Source organism: Didymella exigua (assembly GCF_010094145.1).
Source record: "Didymella exigua CBS 183.55 unplaced genomic scaffold M421scaffold_36, whole genome shotgun sequence".
Lineage (NCBI taxonomy): Eukaryota > Fungi > Ascomycota > Dothideomycetes > Pleosporales > Didymellaceae > Didymella > Didymella exigua.
Window position 1 is genome coordinate 138,573 of NW_022984810.1, and position 17,728 is coordinate 156,300.

At 53.7% G+C, this 17,728-nt stretch overlaps 8 protein-coding genes across 8 annotated transcripts; 3 read left to right on the forward strand and 5 right to left on the reverse strand.

Moving 5' to 3' along the window:
- Window positions 1–16: 16 nt before the first annotated feature.
- M421DRAFT_103610 (hydroxymethylglutaryl-CoA lyase) lies at window positions 17–1,252 on the forward strand (the record flags this gene model as incomplete). Its single annotated transcript, XM_033586919.1, has 2 exons — window positions 17–271; window positions 323–1,252. 2 exons carry the CDS (start codon window positions 17–19, stop codon window positions 1,250–1,252), a joined length of 1,185 nt encoding a protein of 394 aa, XP_033444936.1.
- Window positions 1,253–3,251: 1,999 nt separating this feature from the next.
- Window positions 3,252–4,532, reverse strand: M421DRAFT_424570 (uncharacterized protein). Its single transcript, XM_033593791.1, has 3 exons — window positions 4,389–4,532; window positions 4,004–4,329; window positions 3,252–3,827 (listed from the first exon to the last, which is right to left on the reverse strand). The coding sequence occupies exons 2-3, from the start codon at window positions 4,299–4,301 to the stop codon at window positions 3,550–3,552; spliced, it is 576 nt and encodes a 191-aa protein (XP_033444937.1). The 5' UTR covers window positions 4,302–4,329; window positions 4,389–4,532; the 3' UTR covers window positions 3,252–3,549.
- A 452-nt stretch (window positions 4,533–4,984) lies between these two features.
- M421DRAFT_424572 (uncharacterized protein) lies at window positions 4,985–5,963 on the forward strand. Its single transcript, XM_033593792.1, has 2 exons — window positions 4,985–5,452; window positions 5,502–5,963. Exons 1-2 carry the CDS (start codon window positions 5,418–5,420, stop codon window positions 5,797–5,799), a joined length of 333 nt encoding a protein of 110 aa, XP_033444938.1. The 5' UTR covers window positions 4,985–5,417; the 3' UTR covers window positions 5,800–5,963.
- On the reverse strand, window positions 5,917–7,225 carry M421DRAFT_274258 (uncharacterized protein). Its single transcript, XM_033588834.1, has one exon. The coding sequence runs from the start codon at window positions 7,106–7,108 to the stop codon at window positions 6,086–6,088; it is 1,023 nt and encodes a 340-aa protein (XP_033444939.1). The 5' UTR covers window positions 7,109–7,225; the 3' UTR covers window positions 5,917–6,085.
- On the reverse strand, window positions 7,226–10,081 carry M421DRAFT_274359 (uncharacterized protein). The gene is made up of 3 exons (XM_033588835.1): window positions 9,397–10,081; window positions 9,134–9,340; window positions 7,226–9,083 (listed from the first exon to the last, which is right to left on the reverse strand). The coding sequence occupies exons 1-3, from the start codon at window positions 9,957–9,959 to the stop codon at window positions 7,343–7,345; spliced, it is 2,511 nt and encodes an 836-aa protein (XP_033444940.1). The 5' UTR covers window positions 9,960–10,081; the 3' UTR covers window positions 7,226–7,342.
- A 1,074-nt stretch (window positions 10,082–11,155) lies between these two features.
- On the reverse strand, window positions 11,156–12,361 carry M421DRAFT_401634 (uncharacterized protein; the record flags this gene model as incomplete). The annotated part of the gene is made up of 3 exons (XM_033590225.1): window positions 11,156–11,988; window positions 12,039–12,219; window positions 12,290–12,361. The coding sequence occupies 3 exons, from the start codon at window positions 12,359–12,361 to the stop codon at window positions 11,453–11,455; spliced, it is 789 nt and encodes a 262-aa protein (XP_033444941.1). The 3' UTR covers window positions 11,156–11,452.
- Window positions 12,362–12,998: 637 nt separating this feature from the next.
- Window positions 12,999–15,361, reverse strand: M421DRAFT_401640 (putative anthranilate synthase component I; the record flags this gene model as incomplete). The annotated part of the gene is made up of 9 exons (XM_033590226.1): window positions 12,999–13,412; window positions 13,486–13,546; window positions 13,597–13,656; window positions 13,707–13,852; window positions 13,900–13,993; window positions 14,069–14,158; window positions 14,210–15,083; window positions 15,137–15,285; window positions 15,350–15,361. The coding sequence occupies 9 exons, from the start codon at window positions 15,359–15,361 to the stop codon at window positions 13,282–13,284; spliced, it is 1,617 nt and encodes a 538-aa protein (XP_033444942.1). The 3' UTR covers window positions 12,999–13,281.
- A 192-nt stretch (window positions 15,362–15,553) lies between these two features.
- On the forward strand, window positions 15,554–17,263 carry M421DRAFT_424578 (uncharacterized protein). The gene has a single exon (XM_033593793.1). The coding sequence runs from the start codon at window positions 15,816–15,818 to the stop codon at window positions 16,908–16,910; it is 1,095 nt and encodes a 364-aa protein (XP_033444943.1). The 5' UTR covers window positions 15,554–15,815; the 3' UTR covers window positions 16,911–17,263.
- Window positions 17,264–17,728: the final 465 nt, after the last annotated feature.

A 17,728-nucleotide genomic window follows, 5' to 3' on the forward strand; every position in this document is an offset into this window, starting at 1 on the left:
GTGATTACCCCAGATTATGTCTTCGAAGTTTATTTGTCTGCGCTCCGCGCGTCTCGCTGCCCGGCACCCGCATCATCGAAGGGCATTTGCCTCGGCCGCCTCTAGCCGTGATGCTGTAAGAATCGTGGAAGTTGGGCCACGAGATGGGTTACAGAATGAGAAGAAGGTAATTCCTCTGGCTACGAAGATAGAGCTGGTCGAGAAGTTGGCACGTACTGGATTGAAGACCATCGAAGCAGGGTCGTTCGTGTCGCCGAAATGGACTCCTCAGGTAGGATCAGAGCCTTCAGGATGTTGACGAATGATGCTGATGTGCCTGCAGATGGCTAATTCGTCAGAAATTCTCGAATATGTCCTCCGCAACACACCACAATCCCCCACGCCGATCACATACCAATGGCTCCTCCCAAATGTCAAGGGCTTCGATAACTTCCTGAAACTATGGAACGCGCAGTTGTCTACAGGGCAAGACGTGTATCCAACCTCACCGCCCTCACCTGGGCCAGAAGGCGGTCAAGTGCTGAACACTTCCTCGAAAGACCCCAACGTTATGCCCTCAGCGACATCTGGCGCCGAAGCCATGGGCAAGGAGCGAGCGTCGAGCTCAGCCGGCAGCCCACTTCATGAGATCTCCATCTTCACCGCAGCCACTGAGTCATTCACACAAAAGAACACCAACTGCTCAATACAAGAGTCGCTGAAGCGCTTCGAGCCCATTATGTGGAAGGCAAAGGAGATGGACCTGAAGGTACGGGCTTACATCTCGGTCGCTTTGGGATGCCCATACGAGGGACCAGACGTAGACCCACATAAGGTCGCAGAGCTGGCGGTCAACCTGCTGGAGATGGGTGCAGATGAGATCTCGGTCGCAGATACCACCGGCATGGGTACAGCACCCAAGACTGCGAAGCTGCTCAAGACTCTTGATGCTGCTGGAATTGACAAGCACGACTTGGCGCTGCACTTCCACGACACTTACGGCATGGCTCTGGTGAACTCGGTAGTAGCTCTCGAGCATGGCATCCGCACCTTCGATGCTGCAGTCGGTGGTCTGGGAGGCTGTCCTTACAGTCCAGGCGCGACTGGCAACGTTGCTACTGAAGACCTGGTTCATCTCTTCCACAGCTTAGGCATGCCCACTGGAGTGAACATGGAAGAGCTGTCGGAAATTGGCGAATGGATATCGGCAGAGCTTGCGAAGTCGAACGAGAGCAGTGCCGGAAAAGCTACGTTAGCGCAGATGCGGAATTGAGCAAAGTAAGGGCAAAGAGATAGCCTGCTGAAAGATAAGAAAGCGGTGCTTCACCGTACCTATCCCCCCTCCGCCCGCAACAAGGTCGTCCGCATGCTCTCACTCCATGTATGTAACTGCGCGCCACGCAACTGGCATCTCTTTAGGCGGTGCGTGATATCGACCTCGAGGCTACTTCTTGAGTAATGGTGAGCAAGGACAGTGTTGACACGCGTCATAGCTCGTTCGCGCGTTCTCTCGCGACCATGGCCGCGCTTGCGCGCAACTCGACGTTTGTTGCCTTCGCCGCCTCACCACTGGCCATCTAACCAACACCACCGACGCGCAGCGATTACACGTCTCAATGCCGCTTGTATGGAGATCATCCACTAGCGATTGACGTATGCAAGCTAAGACTTCCTGCCCCAGGATATCGGGATGGCATCTTCCTTGCCGCCCGAGGACACATGGGCGCTCACACTCGATCTCTGACGTTACACGCTGGCACTCCTATCAATTTCGACGAGGTGTACTCAGAAATGGAGTCGACAGACGCCAGCGTCGAGACATGGTATCAGGACGTCACAGAAGAGAGACCGTCCAAATTGTTTCGTTTCAACGCTGACATGACGAACTCTATCACCGACGGCTCTTTTACAACCTTCTTTGGCCAGGCTATCTCAAGTCTACCATATCTGAGCTCAATGACGATCTAGCCATCATCAATTGGACCCGGTCTTAAAGACCAAAATTCAGCAGAACTGATCCGGCGCTGGCTGACGGCGGTCAGAGTGCTTCTAAAAACCGTCTCGTACAGAGGCCAGCCACTCAAAGAGCTTGTAATTGCTGCTCGCGCCAAGTACGGCGGCCCTGTGGTGTCACTCTCTTTCTTCGCTCGACCTCGTTAGAGCACCTTAGCTTAGCTCCACTTCGAAAGCTTTGTCTCGATCTGACTGTTGACGTTTCTACGGGTAAACGATGGAAACGTTTCAACGAAATCACAATCACTAGTCCTCGTTCACAGACGACTTTGCAGCCTATGTCTCGGCGCTAGCCTTCCTTCTTCGATACGCTGCTTGCGATGTCCTACCGTAACTCGGTTCCCAGTTCCTTCAAGCAGCTGAGTAAGAACATGCCTGCGCTGAGATTTACGACTCTGGAGCTCACCCATGTTGAGAAGTGGTACCGATACTTCAGTCTCTACCTGGATTTACGTGGCCACACCCTACGTGCACTTCGATTGACCTCTACGAAATCGAGTGGTGACGATCACGATCTCGGCTATATTTGTATGCAGTGCACTTGACTAGCTGTGTGCTGAAGACGACCAACATGACTGGCAATGGCTTCAATTTTAGCAAGTTTCACAGCAACCATCAAGAATGCAGGGGCCAAAGCCACAACAAATGGGGCACGGGGACTGACGTATCCGTACCGCACTGCTGACGAGCTGAGAGTCTCAGTCACAGAAGGAGAGGACATCACTGACTGTTTGCGTGATTTCTGTATGACCCACACAGTTGGGCTGGTGTGAACAGATTGGTGGCCAGAGTAGGGACTCATGCTAGGTAGATAGGCAAGTAATGTGCTAGCAGCGTTATATATCAGATCAAGTTCGTTCGATTGTACCTTCGGTCACCCCTGAATAAGCCATTTACTAGCTGCTGAAGCCCTTAGTGTAGTTCACAACTACTGGCCAGTGACACACTACAGCTCATCCTTACGAAGACGCAGTTGTCCCGGATTTTTCCATATAACCATATATTTGGCATCCCCTATTATATCACGTGTTAACCCTTGCACAGTATACATCTTCACAGGCCAGCCCGCAACGACCAAAATCAGTGTGGTCATAAAGACCGTCCCAAGGCATTTACGCCAGCAATGAAAACGATCTACTTGTGCACCGGGACAGCAGCAAAAGGCAGCATAGAGAAGGTGTATGCCCGAGGAAATTGGGAGCAAGGCACTATGTTCTCATCAGCCATTCACCGTTTCTATCCAGACAGAAATTCTCTAGCTCTGTTTTACATTATTCATCTCCAGCATCACATTCTTTGGATGCTGCAACCCAGCAGCGTTCTAAAAACATGATCGATTGTATGGTACTACAGTCGTCCAGCAGTCAGCTCCAGCGCCCATCTGGGGGACGTGTTAAGTCAGCTAAGCGATTCACGTTTGACGCAGCGCTGCTCTTTCCACCGCTTGACTGTTTTCTCGTCGTCGGAATCACTTTTGCTCTCGCCCTCATTCTCAAGAGGTTCAATCACATTATTTCGTTGAGGTCGTACTGATAGGATCCTCTCAAGTCAGATCATTCAGCAGTATTGCGGGGAAATCAGCATGGAGACTATGGGTCCATGGGGCACATAACAGCTCCAGAGAGTGAATTCCTCGCCCGATTTGTAGTACGAACCCATTGAGGGAGGATCGGGAAACGTGCTGTTGTCTGATATGATGTCCATGAGGTCCTGTAACGCCTCATATGCCTTGGCATTCCTCGAGCATGTTGATTTTAAGATAGAGACCGAGGATCTCCGAGGCGAGGTAGAAGGCGGTCGTTTGCAGGGCCGCGGTACGCTTAATAGAGGAATCCCTGTTGGAGGAACGAGCGCCAGAATCAGTTAAAATGATCAGCAAGCACACGGGATGCCATCAGGTCTATCTAGGAGTCAGAGCTCCACGATCAAATTGTGGCGTAGTAGACTTAGTCTCACCTTAGATAGGTGGCCTGAGGCACAAACTGCATGTCTAGCAAACTCAACAACGTACATGATGCATTATCGAGACCCAGAAGCCTGTGATTCTTAGGTATGACGGGCAAAGTATCTTGCATTCCAAAAGCTACGAGGATCTTCTTGGAGATGGCAATTTGCGCAACACCGTTTATTGAGTCAAGCGGTTCTTTGCAACAGATTTGCGCATAGTCAGTTGTGTTGCCAGAAAGAAAGGAACATAAAGAAGCAATGAATGAGAGGCATTGAGAGAACAATCCCAGCGAGCACAAGCTGACCTCATGAGAGTAATTTATATCCGATTCCGCATACTTGGGGCACAGCGGATCATTCATGGCCTGTAGAATGGACTTTTAAGGTCGTCTGCCTAGTCGTTAAACCCTGAGCCAGTGGTAATCAAAGAAAGGCTCTTATTGAGCTCACATAAATTTCGTGATGATTTGGTCTTAATGGTCTGATTTGAGGCGTTGGATTTAAGCTCATTAAGAGCCATCCAGTGGTAGAGACGATTTTCGTCACGCAGAGGGCTGTCAACAGAGCATGTGTGTGCAACAAAACCAGACATGCTCAATATTATAATATTTGTCGAATTCCCACAGCTCGGTGTCGTCGGAGACTGTTCTAGAGATAGATGTCTAAGCCGTGGAAGCATCATCAGCGCTTTCTTCTTTCTATGCCCCTGTCAGTACATCACATCCGAATGGGTCTGAAAGCACGTAGACTAGGCTCAGTCGGGCGAATCGTCACCTCGTTTTCCAACCGAACTAACGCCGCCTACTTGAGGGAATTAACGTCCACGAATCGCATCCTCTCATTCTCATTACTCGACACACGCGATACTCAAATCATCCAAACGGTAGCGCCAGCCAGCCACATAACGCGGCCTCGCCGTGCTCCACAACGGGTTTGTATCGAAACGCCCATAGCTGCAGGCAGCCCCCAAGTGTATCCGAGCTGAACGATCTCAGATGGTGAATTCTGGGGGTATCGGACCGCACCGCACAACAGCTGAACCAGCCGGGGACCTTCTGGCGGACGACACACGTAATATGCACAGCTCTTCCATTCGCTAGCTTTGGGCAGCCCTGCACGGCGCGACCGAGTCTCGCTGTACTAAACATCCTCGTGGTGTCTCAAGTGTGTCTGAAGTGCTCTAGTCTTTACGAAGACTTGAACATTTTGTGATAGCACTCAGCTGAACTGCTCTAGCTGCAGCTATAATCCAGTCAGACGAAGTCTTCACGCGCTCGGGGTCAGCGATAGTGTTCTCTCTTTACTAGCGATCGAACATCCTTTCGCGCTGAATAGCAGCACGCAAATATAAAAGGCACAATGACCACACCTTCTATCTCTCATCACTACACTCCTCTATCAGCAGACTCACAGTATCAAATCACCTCGCAGTCCAATTTTCTCTTCGAGATATCAAGCCAGCCCAATACTTCGTCAGAATGTCTCTCTCCGCCAACGCTTCCGCTAGTGCCTGGTAGAACACCTACTGACCCACCTTCGTTGCCTTGCTGACACATATCCAGGTCATCCACCGACAAACCCTGGGCACAAGGTGGCGCGACCACTTCCGCGGGCAGCGCACAGGCTGGTGCCAGCATCGGCGCCTACACGGGCGTCCAAGCCGGTGTCGAGGCTGGTCGCTACGAGCACGATAACGGCGAGATGCATCTTGGACTCGGCGTGGACACCGGTCTTGGGTACAAAGATGGAAGTCTCGAGATCAAGTTTCTCGGAACAGGCTTTACGCTGGGCAACAATACGGGCATAAGCTTTCTGGGCAGCGGGTTCACGGCGAAGAACATCTTTGGGTGGATGAGTTGAGTACTGAGGCATTCAGGGCATCTGATCTTTGGAAAGAGAGCTGTGTATGTAGGGAGAATGAGACTAATATAACTGTGATGGGCTATCTAAAATGCCTTGGCCATCTCATCACTAGACCCAGATGCCCAAAACTAGCAAAAAGCTCATAAGTGCATGTCCACGACAAACCACTTTTCTGAAGGTTCATACTGAATCGTTCTCGAACCAATCGATTTTGCAGCACCAAACTTGGGCTCTGTAACAGGTAGCAATGACATATAGGTGCAGATAACGTGCGTCCCTCTTGTCACGCAGGGGGTGAAGGCGGTGGAGCGGTATTCTTGTCCTCGAACAGATTCGCCGTACCAGCCCTTACAGGCTCGTTGTTACACGCCAAATCCTTAGAACACCCCTCCTTCTCAGCCTCTTCGTTCTCTTCGGCTCCTTTCTCCTTCACCGAGGTCGGCTTTGAAGTTAACGGTGTAGTATGGTTCGTTGCATGCGATGCCATGACTGGGTCTGCAAGTTCGGTCCTCTCAGGCCCGTCGTCACTCAACGAAGCGCTGAGCACTTCATTCAACAGAGCCGGTATTTCCGAGTCCAGTACTGCATTATGTGCAGCGTCGTGCTGCGGGTTCCTCTTTGCCACCACCTCAGCAAGTTCTACTTCAGCTTGGCGCTCCTCAAGCACGTTCAATTGACGTTGATAGTCCTGCAGCGCATTCAGTTTACTGAATACAGGAGCGCCGAAGCCGCTTCCGGACCAGGTTGTACCCGGGAGTACGGCAGCAGCCTTCACTGGCTGATCGAAACTGGCATCAGAGTGGTTGGGTGAGCTCAGGTTGCCGAACAAGCTGTTCCCCGAAGAAGGATGGGAAGACCCACTCAGCTGACTGAAGGCACCAAAAGAGGGCGCTGATACTGTCGTATTCGGGTTTCCAAAAAGTCCGCCGGGTCGTAGTAGGGTATTGGAAGGTTGGGCGAGGTTGGCGAATCCTGTCTGCGGCTGAGAGCGGTGGTTAGGCTGAGACGGAGAGGATGGTGTGGGAACAGATGCTTTTCCGGAGGGGTTCCTACCTAGAAGGCAAGAGGGAAACATTGCATCGGAGGTACCTGTGGTGTCTCTAAAGGGTTTCGTAGGAGAGAAAGAAGAGACAGATTGAGGTCTCGGTGCCGCATGATTTCCTCCAAACAGCCCGCCTCCCGGGAGTGAAGCAGGGGGCTTTGTAGCGGAAGCGAAGAGCGAATCATTCGGCTTGCTCTCAAGAACCCCGAAGATACCATTGCTTGCCGCATCGTTTACGGCAGACCATTCTGGCTTTGGAATCATATGAAATGTCGAAGGCCCGTCGTTAGTCCAGGAAGGAGATTCTGGTCGTGGCTCAGCAGAAGACCAGTCGAACTTGTTGTGTGAGGGAGCAGAGTTGGAACGACAGGTCTGGCATCTAAAGAGAACACATGGTGTCTGATGCTTAGTTTGAGGGGCATTTCTGGGTCCACTTTGGGAGAATTGGCTGACAACGGGTGAAGTAGACGACTTGCTATCGCCCACTTGCTCAAACGGTTAGTTGTCTGAGCCGCTCGAAGCAATCAGCCCAAAAGGATGCTGAATAGCGGGATGCTTGTTTGCGAAAGCTGCGAACGGGCTTTCCAATGAGGCGCCAGCAAATTCGCCGAATCCAGAAGAGACCGGTGGCTTCTCAGTAGCAATAGGTGGGCCAATGTTACCAAACAATGGCTGTCTCATAGCGGTGGCATCAGAGGCAGAAACAATCGGCTGAGTCGCTTGGGGTGGTACAAAAGGTTGCATATTTGATCCAAAGTGTCCAAACGGGTTAGAACTAGCACCCGTTGAGACCATAGCTAGTCCTTTGAGCAAGTCAGTGCCTGAGCTAGGTCTTGCGTGGGTCTTTTCGGGTAATGAGGCTGCCCACGCACTCAATTTGCTGAACACGGGTGCTTGCCCCGAGTTATCCACTGAAAATCCGGGGAACTTGCTGGGGGGAGATTGGGATTTGGGAAAGAAGCCGTCATCTCCAGACTTGAAATAAGTAACGTCGTCTATAGAGGGAGGCTCTGGGAGCCATTCAGACTTCAACGCGTTTGCTTCGGTAGGTGGTGGTGCTGAGCGACCAGTGTTTTGATTGAGGCCTGCAAATAGTCCTCTACCCGTGCGTCCAGCATTGTAGTCCACGAGTCTGATCTCCTCAAGCGACTGATCTTTGCCGTTCCATTCTTTGTTTGCTGTGATGGTCTGATAGTGCTGATACGCGCCCTTGCGTTCAGTATCTCCGACGTAAGTGCACGTCTCGCCTCTCTCCTGAAGGTGGCGTGAGTATGCTACAGGTGATGAAAGGTAGCCTGTAGGTCCAGAACCAGGAAGTAAGTAAGAGTTGGTCGTTCCCGGTCCTGGGACTGATGCTGGAGTGAGATTCTGGAAGAGACCCTTTTCAAGTGGTGGTCCGGCAGGTGCAATTTTGGGTTGAAAGAGGTCTCCGCAGATATATGTAGAGCCAGATGTGGCTGACGACGTGGCCGACTTTTCGGTCACGACTGTCGAGTACGAAATATCGGTGCTCTTCTGCGGGAGCACTGTCGTTGTCGAGACAACGTAGACTGTAGGCTTAACTTGCAAAGAGCCCATGACAGTCTCCAGGCTGACAGTCTTGCCGTGTTGTACAGAGACTATATGTCCGTGACGCTGTGCAGCCCGGCACTGCATCAAGTGCAACTGCTGGGGATGAAGATCGAGAAGCACGTCCATGATCGAGTAGTTAGATTCTAAGCTGCGAATTCGAGCCTGCATGTGTTCTTCGCTGAGTCGTAGTGGCTCGTCTCCATACGACAGCGTACTTGTGAATTCGGTTGTTTGGACTGTTGGGCGGAGGATATAGGCCTCCAGGCGTGGTGTGGGAGTGGACGGATTCGCCTGTGGCTGACTATAGGTAGTATATGCGGAAGAAGATGATATATTCGCTAAAAGAGAGCTGTCAGGAGGGGGTTTGATGACGCTGGGCTCGCCAAAAGACGCCTCTCCTGGCTTCGTCTTTCCAGTCTTTACCTTCGAGTCGGAGTCTGACGAGGTAAATGGCTTGATGCTCCGGGTCGATGCGGTAGTAGTTCTTAAAGTCGAGCCATATACTAATCGGGAATGACCTTCACCAGGATGGCTGTTGTTGTCTTTGTATTGTCCTCTTGCTGTGGCGGCAAGATACGCTGGGTGTTGGTAATTGCCAAAGGGGGGCCATTGATTGTAAGCCCAGATAGGAAGGATATCTTCTTTCGGTATGGGGTTCTTGGATTTGCTAGTCCGAATCAACGATTGTTCTGTACTAATGACGTGGCGATTACTCACGGAGATGGATCTGGTGTATTTGATGTTTTTGCTTGCGCATCTTCAGGAAGACCAACGGGCGTCGCAGAAGGTATGAATGATGGAATAGTGAACAGCTGCATGTGCTTCGATGCGAACGGCTCATTTTTGAGTGCCCATATGGCATCAAAATCAGGATGTTGGAGTGATCGAGTGAGCCGGAATAGTTCCTGGATCTCTTCCTCGTTACTGCGAGGGTTATCAGTCTGGATTCTTCTTCTGATAATGATAACAGAGCAACTTACAGGCTCTCGACTCGAGATAGAGCAGTATGTCGAACAACGACCTTCGTTTTGTGCACAAGGTGGGAGCACCTCACAATGGTATCCGACACCTGAGGCCCATCATCGAGCTGGACATCATCAATGTAGTCATCTGTTCTTTTCGAACTTGTCGACATGCGGGACTGTTCGTCAGCCCCGATGACTGCACGAAAGGTGGCCATTAGAATATCATCGCATTCTTTGATCGAACGTGTCAGGCTGTTGTGATGCTCGCTGGCCCACATGTGCTCCTGGTCCGCTGCTTTCAAAGCACTCACGAGCAGCAGATCACCTTCGAGGCTAGACAAGATCGCACCAAGAGTATAGATTTCCGGTATCAGCTCTGCTATGACCGAAGGACTTCTCTGCAGGTAGATGCTGGCATGGAGAGCCTGTGCAGTGCTGCGGGCCGTGCGACCAAGGCGCTTCACAGATCGAATAAATTCACTATCTTGCGATTGAACGTTCGACCCCGAACGCGACGGTACTATCGATTTGCTATCACCTGCATCGGCCATGGCTGCTGTAGTGACCTTTTTGCGCATGGAGAAGGGGGGGTTTCAAAGGCCAAAAACGTCTGGGACAGGATATCGTTGCTGATAGCGGCGAAGCCCAGAGAGAAGATACAAAGGCCACAGGGACTACTAGCAGCAGCAATGGCAAGAGAGGGGATACGAAGGCCGGAGAGGTCGATGCTATTGAAATGCGATTCGCGGACAACGCTGCGGAAGGAGCGACACGGGTACGAGTACTTGGAATGGCTTCAAGTCTACCTAAGATAAAGAAAAAATGACTGAGGGTAGCCAGACATATACTTGCGACATGCAGTTGCTTTTGTCCCTCCCCGTCCCAGGCTCCAGGAAGGCAGCGCAGGCACCGTCCAAGGCACCGCCCAGGCAGCGACTCAGCCCTGCGGCTGGAACACAGCTTATGTATATGCGCAGCATCATCCCTGCACCAGCAACCGCTCCTTTTGGAGCATCAACATTAAATAAAGTCCGCGAGCATCTTCCAAAGCCTCATTTTCGGGATGGATCAGAATCGATAGACCATGCATCACTCATGCGACCACTACGATCCACCTTGCATACTCGCCACGCCTCAACAACATGCCTACATGCTGCAGCCCCACAGTCCCAACCCCTCAGGCCCAGCCTCCTTGCATTGGCGCAGCATCACGTGCGCTTCCACGTCCATGCGGTGCTCAACGGCCACAGCGAGCTTCGTTGCGGGCATCACCCAGAAGCACGCGAGAAACAGAGCGCCTCCGCAGGGATGGGAGCTCATACATCCGCAGCGGGCCGGGGCGTGCAGGGAAAGGCGTGCGTGGAGTCGCAATCTGCAACATGTCAGCAACATGTGGAGCCAAGCTGGTGCTCTATTGCGTGATGATCTGTGGCTGAGGAACTCTATGTCGACCTCACTTCTCGAGCTCTTCTCACCGAAGTACAACGTCCAAGTAGAAGCCGTCGGTTCCACATTTTCTATCCCTTACGTATGCGGGACGGTCGATCCCGAAGCGCCTGTGGTCTGTGGCACTGCGTCTTGTCGCTCAACGTGGCTACGTGGGCGCGTCATAGCAGGTCATCGTTACCGGTCGATTCACATGCACGTAGTACGACGGTCTCCGCGCCAGCCATCATCAGGCGTCTAGTTGTGCGTCGATTACCACAAGCGTCACGAGTAAAGTGCAAGAGATGAGACTAAGCAATGTGAGTGATTATCGTATTTCAGTTTGTTGCTATCTACCAGCGCCCGAACACCGGAACGCTTTCCCACAAGCCGAGAGTGAGGGTATCAAAGCGCTAGGGCGCGTATACATGAAGGGTCATCGGCGTATGAGTCGTAACCATTGAGCCGTCGTGTGAAAGTCGTAAAAAGTCGAGTCCTGCGACTCGAATCGAATACTAGGTTTGGTATTCAATCCATCGCCGCATACACAGCGATATATCCAAGTCCTCCTCGCATTATGTTCCACCTCATTATCCATTATGCACATTACTCCGTCGAGGTTGGCCCTTGGACAGCGAAGATGCGCTTAGAGGAAGTAGGCAGCGAAGGCAAGACCGGCGGCAACAGGAAGGCCGGTTACCTTGGCGGCGGAGCCAGAGGGGACAGCACTGGAAGCGGCAGAGCCGGCAGCAGAGGCGGCAGAGCTGGCAGCAGAACCGGCGGCGCCAGTGGCCGAAGAGGCGGCAGAGCCGAGGGAGCCAGTGGCAGATGCAAGAGCAGACGAGGCAGACTCAGCGACCGAGGAGAGGGCAGAGCTCAACTCGGACTCGATAGAGGAAGCTGCGCTTGAGGCCGCGCTTGCTGCAGACTCAGTTAGCGCGCCCGAGCTGTAAACAGTGCTGAAACCAGAGGTAGTGGTTTGGACACTGCCGTCAGAGTTGGTGACGGTAGCAACGAGGGGCACGGTAGTAATAGCGGATTGGGAGGCGCTGCCAGTGGCAGAAGCACTCTCACCTGAAGCGGTACCAGTAGCGCCCGAGAGGGAACTGAGGGCCGGGTTCAGGATGCTAAGAGCCGCAGAGGGAGAGGCAGTGGCGCCGGAGGTGAGGGTCGACTGGACCTCTAGAGTGGAGTCAGTAAGAGTTGCTCAGTAGTGATAGAAGGGCACGTACGCTGGCACTGGCTCTGAGCGAAACCGATGGCCTGAGCAGCCTGCTCAGTGTCGCAAGCCTGCTGGGAGCAGTCGCGAACACCGTAGGCCCAGTTAGACTGGGAGCAGAAGCAACCCTGGTCACCAGCAGGGCAAGAGTACTGGGTGTTGGCAATGAGGTTCATGTTGTTGATGCACAGTTGCTGAAAGGGGTTAGCATTGTTTGCAAACACGGCAGCATTGCTGCCATCGAGGGTTGGGGCAAGAACATACTGCGCAAGAACCGAGGTTCTGGGCTGTGGCAGCGCCAGCAATGGCGGCGAGGAGGATCATAGATTGCTTCATATTGACGGTGGGTGTGTGGTGGTAGAGCAAAGGCTGCTAGGCTGGTAGTAGCTGTTGAGAGGGAGAAGAGATGCTGGCTGTGGAATGCTTAGTTGAAGATGAGGTGGGTGAGGAATCGAGATGAGAGGGAGATGCGGGCTTTATCCTTCTGAGGCGCGCAAACGGTCGCGCAGGTCGTGGCTGGTACGTGGGTAAAGCTCCTGCCCTGTTACCTCACATGGCGGCTGGTCGCTCCGCAAACAAATGGCTGGCGCAGTGACACCAACTCGTGCTAGCCGCGCAGTTGGGCTAGCACCTATCAAATCCTGCCGGGGTCCTAGCAGGCACGATCGCTTGCAGCAAGGAACAGGATTCTGGGCTATGCGCTGATTCGTCAATGGGTCGCGCTTGCCGAGCCCAGGCACGATCAGGACTAGACCACCAAGTTTTCCAGTTTTATGATGTCGTTGACGGGCCGCCATCTTCGCCTGTGCTTGACTTGCATGTACAACTCACGGCGCTGCACCAAGACGAAGAGGCACGGTTGTCCAAGTAACCTGCCACACCAGCAGCGCACTCATCCTACTGCTGCACAGTCGATCCAGGTCACGGTGGCACGACGAGAACGAGTCGTTCACACTTACACAGGAGGGCCCCTGTGCCGTTGCACAATTTGCCTTCGACTGAGCGCGGCGGCAGGATAAATTGTGAAATTACCAGCGAACCTTGTTTCGTCGAAGGACCGCCTATCGACGTGACGTCCGTACAGCTTCTCGACCTGCCGTGGCCAGCGAGGCTTTGGTGGTCATCTCGTTTAACAAAACCCAGATTGTGATGGCTTTTGATCGTGGCCCAGACCCTGATCTCGTGCCAGCCGAGCTGACTTTACCAATCACTGCTGCACATCGCCAGCCTCGCGTGGCGCAGTCGCTGCTTACCATCTACGCAGCCACACTGATGCGTGGCTTTGCATCGCCCTCCAACGGCTGCGATTGGCTTGTGTCGACCTCATCCTCCGTCTGCTCGGCCAGATGCTTCTCCTCGGCTGAAGTGATGCAGTGGGTGTTCGCACCTAGACGTCAAACAGCGGTCAGCGCCCGGCGGTTTGGCGGGGGAAAGTCAGAAAAAGGACCAAATGAACGCACCTAGTTTATTGATCGTCTCCATCCACTCATCGTATGGATCTGAGTCGAACACAATTCCACCCTTGGCCCTTGGTTAGCATGAGTGTGATAGCAAGAGTTTGTCGGACTTACCCCTGCTTGGAGATACGCGATTCCATCTTTGACAAGCATGGTCCGTAGCGCGATGCACGTCTGTGGGTGATCAGCCGTGTGAACACCGTGCGCATCAGGGGCCAACTCACGTCCATAGCACCCTCGATCTGCTTATCACCATCGACGCTGCCGTAGCCGAAGTACCCCACAGCGCCAGCATATACACCGCGCTTCTCTTTCTCCAGCTCAGCAATCAATTCCATCGCCCGCACCTTGGGCGCGCCGCTCACGGTACCTGTCCACTTCTCAATACCAGGTCATGTTATGAACCGCTTGACGTACCTGCAGGGAAGATGGAGCGGAAGGCATCGAATCGTGTCTTGCCAGGTCGCAGCACGCCCGACACCTCAGAGACCAGATGCTGGACATGCGAAAACTGGATCAATCAGCAAATTTACTCCGATGAGATCGCGTTTCGCATGAGTGCGATGACGATCAGTGGTGTTCGTACCTTTTGCACAACCATCAGCTTATCCACGCGAGTGGAGAGTGGGTCACAGACACGATTTACGTCATTTCGCGCAAGGTCCACCAGCATCACCTGTGAAGTCGGTCAATGTTGGGCTTGACGTAGAAACTGGGTCAGACCCACGTGCTCGGCCCGGTCCTTCAGTGAATTGGAAAGCTCCTTGGCCAGGGCTGCATCTTCCTGCAGGGTTTTGCCCCTCTTGACGGTCCCGGCAATGGGATGTGTGATGATCCTGCCCTGCTCCTCCTTGACCAGCAACTCGGGGCTGGCACCCACAATCTGGAAATCCTCGCAGTCGACGAAGAAAAGATACGGCGAGGGATTGACGTTTCGCAGGTTCCTGTAGACATTGAAGGGGTGCAGCGAGGTAGGCCGTGCGAAGCGCTGGGAAGGGACAGCCTGAATGATGTCGCCAACGGCGATGTGCTTCTTGAGCTCCTTGACGTGGCCCTCGTAGCCTGCCTGGCCGATGTTGGACGTGTACTCGTTTCCAAGCTTGATCGGTCCCTGCTCGGGCATGGGCACCTCCTTGTCCTTGAGAATTGTCACGTACTTCTTGAGTGTAGCCCTGGCCTCGTCGTATGCCTGTTCCAAGTTGTCGAGGCTGTCCGGGACTTTGACGTACGTGATGACCTTTACAACCTGTGCAAAGTGGTCAAGGGCCACGATCGTGTCATACAGCATGAACAAGCTCTCCGGCACACCCAGGATATCCTTCACGTCGTCTCGCCGTGTCTTGGGCTCGAAGTACTTGACGCAGTCATATCCAACGTAGCCAACAGCGCCACCGGTCATGGGAGGAAGCTGTATGGAGGGCACGGTCGCAACTCTGCTCTTTGCAAGCTCCTTCTCCAGGCTGGGGAGCGGGTCGGCCTCTTCGCCATGGCCGGGCCCGGTCTTGATGACTTTGCGAGGGTCTGCGCCGACAAAGCTGTATCGCCCGATTGTCTCTGTGGTCGCAGCGCTCTCAAACAGGAAGGAGAGCTTCGACTCGGACCTGCACGCCTGTCAACCCTTGCCGAAGGGCACTCGGATGAGTCACGAACTCACTTCGCGGAAACCTTGAGGTATATGCTCGACGGCGTCAGGAACTCGGCGGATATAGAGGAGAAGACGGGGACGAGATTGGGCGGGTTCGGCGAATTGACTGCCGCAGCCAAAACCTCGCGCACCGTGTCGAGAGATGGCTGAACGCCTAGCTATTGTGGTCATGCGCTCAGCTCTGCGTGCCGCTAACGGGGGTGGGGTCGCGATAGAACATACCTGGGAGGCCATGTCGTCAAGAAGCAGCAACTGGCGCTGTGCAGGACTGCTGATTGTGTGGTAGAGGTGCTCAGGGTCAGAGTCAGACAATGTCAAGCAAGGGCTCATCTATTCAGACCCAGAACGACTGAGCGACTATCCCCAGCTTATCGACGGCCCAATCGGCGGCCTCGAATGTCCGCCCTGCGACACGATTTTCGAGAAGCATGCCCCACTACCGCCCGAGCGTTGAGCCGCCGCCCTCAGCCAATGCTTTTGTTAGCCCAAACCACTAGGACTGGCCCCCCAAGCACACACGTCACATCTGCCAACCAACTTCCGCGCGACGCTCGCGTCTGTCGCACGTCCTTCACCGTTCCCCTCTGCGCGCACCGCCGCATTTTGTCGCGCGCCATCCGTCGGCGCATATAAACGCGCATAATCCCCATTTCTGGATCGCGAACATCGACCGCCTCACAGCCGCGCCATGGACTCACCACCGCCTTCCGCGCGACCCTGGACGCCGCCCGAGACCGAGGCCTATGGGAGCCCCGAGTCGGCCTACTTCTCCGACCCCTTCAGAAACCGCACCTCGAGCAGCGCATCCGATGTGGAGCACTGCTGGCCGCTGTTGGAGCCTCGGCCAGGCACCCCTGGCAGGAAGAGCAAACGCTGCGATACACCACACGAGCCGCTCAGCGTATCCAGGCCGAAGCCACACCATACTGTCACCGGACCGGCACCATACACACCCACGAAGACCTCCAGCCTGCTCGATCACCACGCGCCCGGCGCGTTGCGCTATCCGTACACACCCGAGAGCTCGCGCATATTGCGCGCAAGCACGGTTGGTTCACTGTCGCCCGTACCGTGGGATGGTGGCTCCCACTACTCCGCTTCGCCCGTGCAATCTGCGCTGTCCTCATGCATCGCGCACTTCGAACACCTCACTGCGACGCGCGAGCTCACAGACGACCAGATGGAGTACGTCGTTGGACAGTTCGAGAACATGACCTCGTACCTCGCAGCGCCAGATGCGCAGACGAAGACGGGCACGGATGACCTATTCTCTGGGCCAGACTCACCGCGCCCTATAAGTCCCAAGCCGAAGGCGCAAGCTACAGAAGAGGACAGCAGCTATATGGCCGAGGTTGCAAAGTACATCGAGGGGGTCCAGATCTACACGGCCGACTTGAAGAGGCGATTCGACGAGACTAAGGCACTGAACGAGATCCAGCTCGCCATCATCCACGATTTGAGGAGAGATATGAGCGCGATGCAGCAGAACATGCAAGGCTCGCTCGAGTCAAGTCCTCCAAAGGAGCGGAGAGCAAGTAGTCCGCGACGGAAAGACGTCGACAGTAGTTGGGAGTCGATCGACACTGCGGTCGACGACGCTGAGAACGAAGAACTATGCAAGGCTGTTGCGCCCAAATCAGCTATGGTCGAGTCCAGCACTCAGACCGACGAGGGTAAGAGAGTCGTCGCCGCCCGCAAGCCCGTCCGACCCGTACAACGGGGGTTCTGGACTGCCATCTACGAAGCTCTTGACAGCTTCAGCGACGATCTGCATGAGCGGTGATCGCTCGTCCTCTCCATTCGAATATTTTCTTTGTTGTCTACCTCCTTCTCATTCCTTGGATATTCCAATTTCACTAGGGAACAGCCTCCCACGGCTTAGGAGGGCGTTCGTTTACAGGATTCCACACCTACACCGGTCTTGGATACGAAGCTACGAATTGCATAGCGATGGCGCATACCATTTTGTCTTTGCTCGCGCTATGGAGCGTTTAGATACCCTGAGTACATCAGAGACACTTTTCCAAGAGGTCGATTTCCTTGTAGTCCCCGTAGTCTTTTCTCAAGCCTGCTTGCTTCTCTTGCCGCGCTTATCTTTGATTAAATTCGTTTGTAATTTTCAGTATATTTCTTGATGATCATGATGCACGTGTGCTGACGCAACTCTGCAAGAGTAGTGGTTGTGGTGTGAGATCTGCCTTTGTGATGACGTGAGCCCGGATGCTACCAGGTCGGATCCTCAATGCTGTGCATGTGAACAACGTCGATTGCGTGGTTTTCATGATATTCTGGCTGAGAATATAGCCCGTACTTGGTTTATAGGTCTAGCCTAATCATGGAGGCGGTTGCTTGCGTGATCCAGGGAAGGCACGATCAAGTGGCACTCATTCTCTACTCACGACCATGCAGTTAAGGGCTGCGAAAATTCATATCTCAACAACAGCGATGTGAAAAGCGTGTCACATGCCAACTGCACTCCTCACGCAGTCCCTGTGACTCTAGGGGCCGGCACAGGGCAATATCTACACATCATAGGTGACGACGACAACTGGCCAATCTGGCGTGACGCAAATCTAAAGTCCATAGGGACAGTGCTTGCGT

Bases quoted from the DNA above. Each gene is read 5' to 3' on its own strand.
- M421DRAFT_424572 (XM_033593792.1), top strand. From the start codon at position 5,418: ATGTCTCTCTCCGCCAACGCTTCCGCTAGTGCCTG. The intron at 5,453-5,501 runs GTAGAACACCTA...ACACATATCCAG, and splicing joins AACGCTTCCGCTAGTGCCTG to GTCATCCACCGACAAACCCT.
- M421DRAFT_424570 (XM_033593791.1), bottom strand. From the start codon at position 4,301: ATGAATGATCCGCTGTGCCCCAAGTATGCGGAATCGGATATAAATTAC. The intron at 3,828-4,003 runs GTACGTTGTTGA...TTCCTCCAACAG, and splicing joins GGGTCTCGATAATGCATCAT to GGATTCCTCTATTAAGCGTA.
- M421DRAFT_274258 (XM_033588834.1), bottom strand. From the start codon at position 7,108: ATGATTCCAAAGCCAGAATGGTCTGCCGTAAACGATGCGGCAAGCAAT.
- M421DRAFT_274359 (XM_033588835.1), bottom strand. From the start codon at position 9,959: ATGCGCAAAAAGGTCACTACAGCAGCCATGGCCGATGCAGGTGATAGC. The intron at 9,341-9,396 runs GTAAGTTGCTCT...TAACCCTCGCAG, and splicing joins CTATCTCGAGTCGAGAGCCT to TAACGAGGAAGAGATCCAGG. The intron at 9,084-9,133 runs GTGAGTAATCGC...GATTCGGACTAG, and splicing joins AATACACCAGATCCATCTCC to CAAATCCAAGAACCCCATAC.
- M421DRAFT_424578 (XM_033593793.1), top strand. From the start codon at position 15,816: ATGGACTCACCACCGCCTTCCGCGCGACCCTGGACGCCGCCCGAGACC.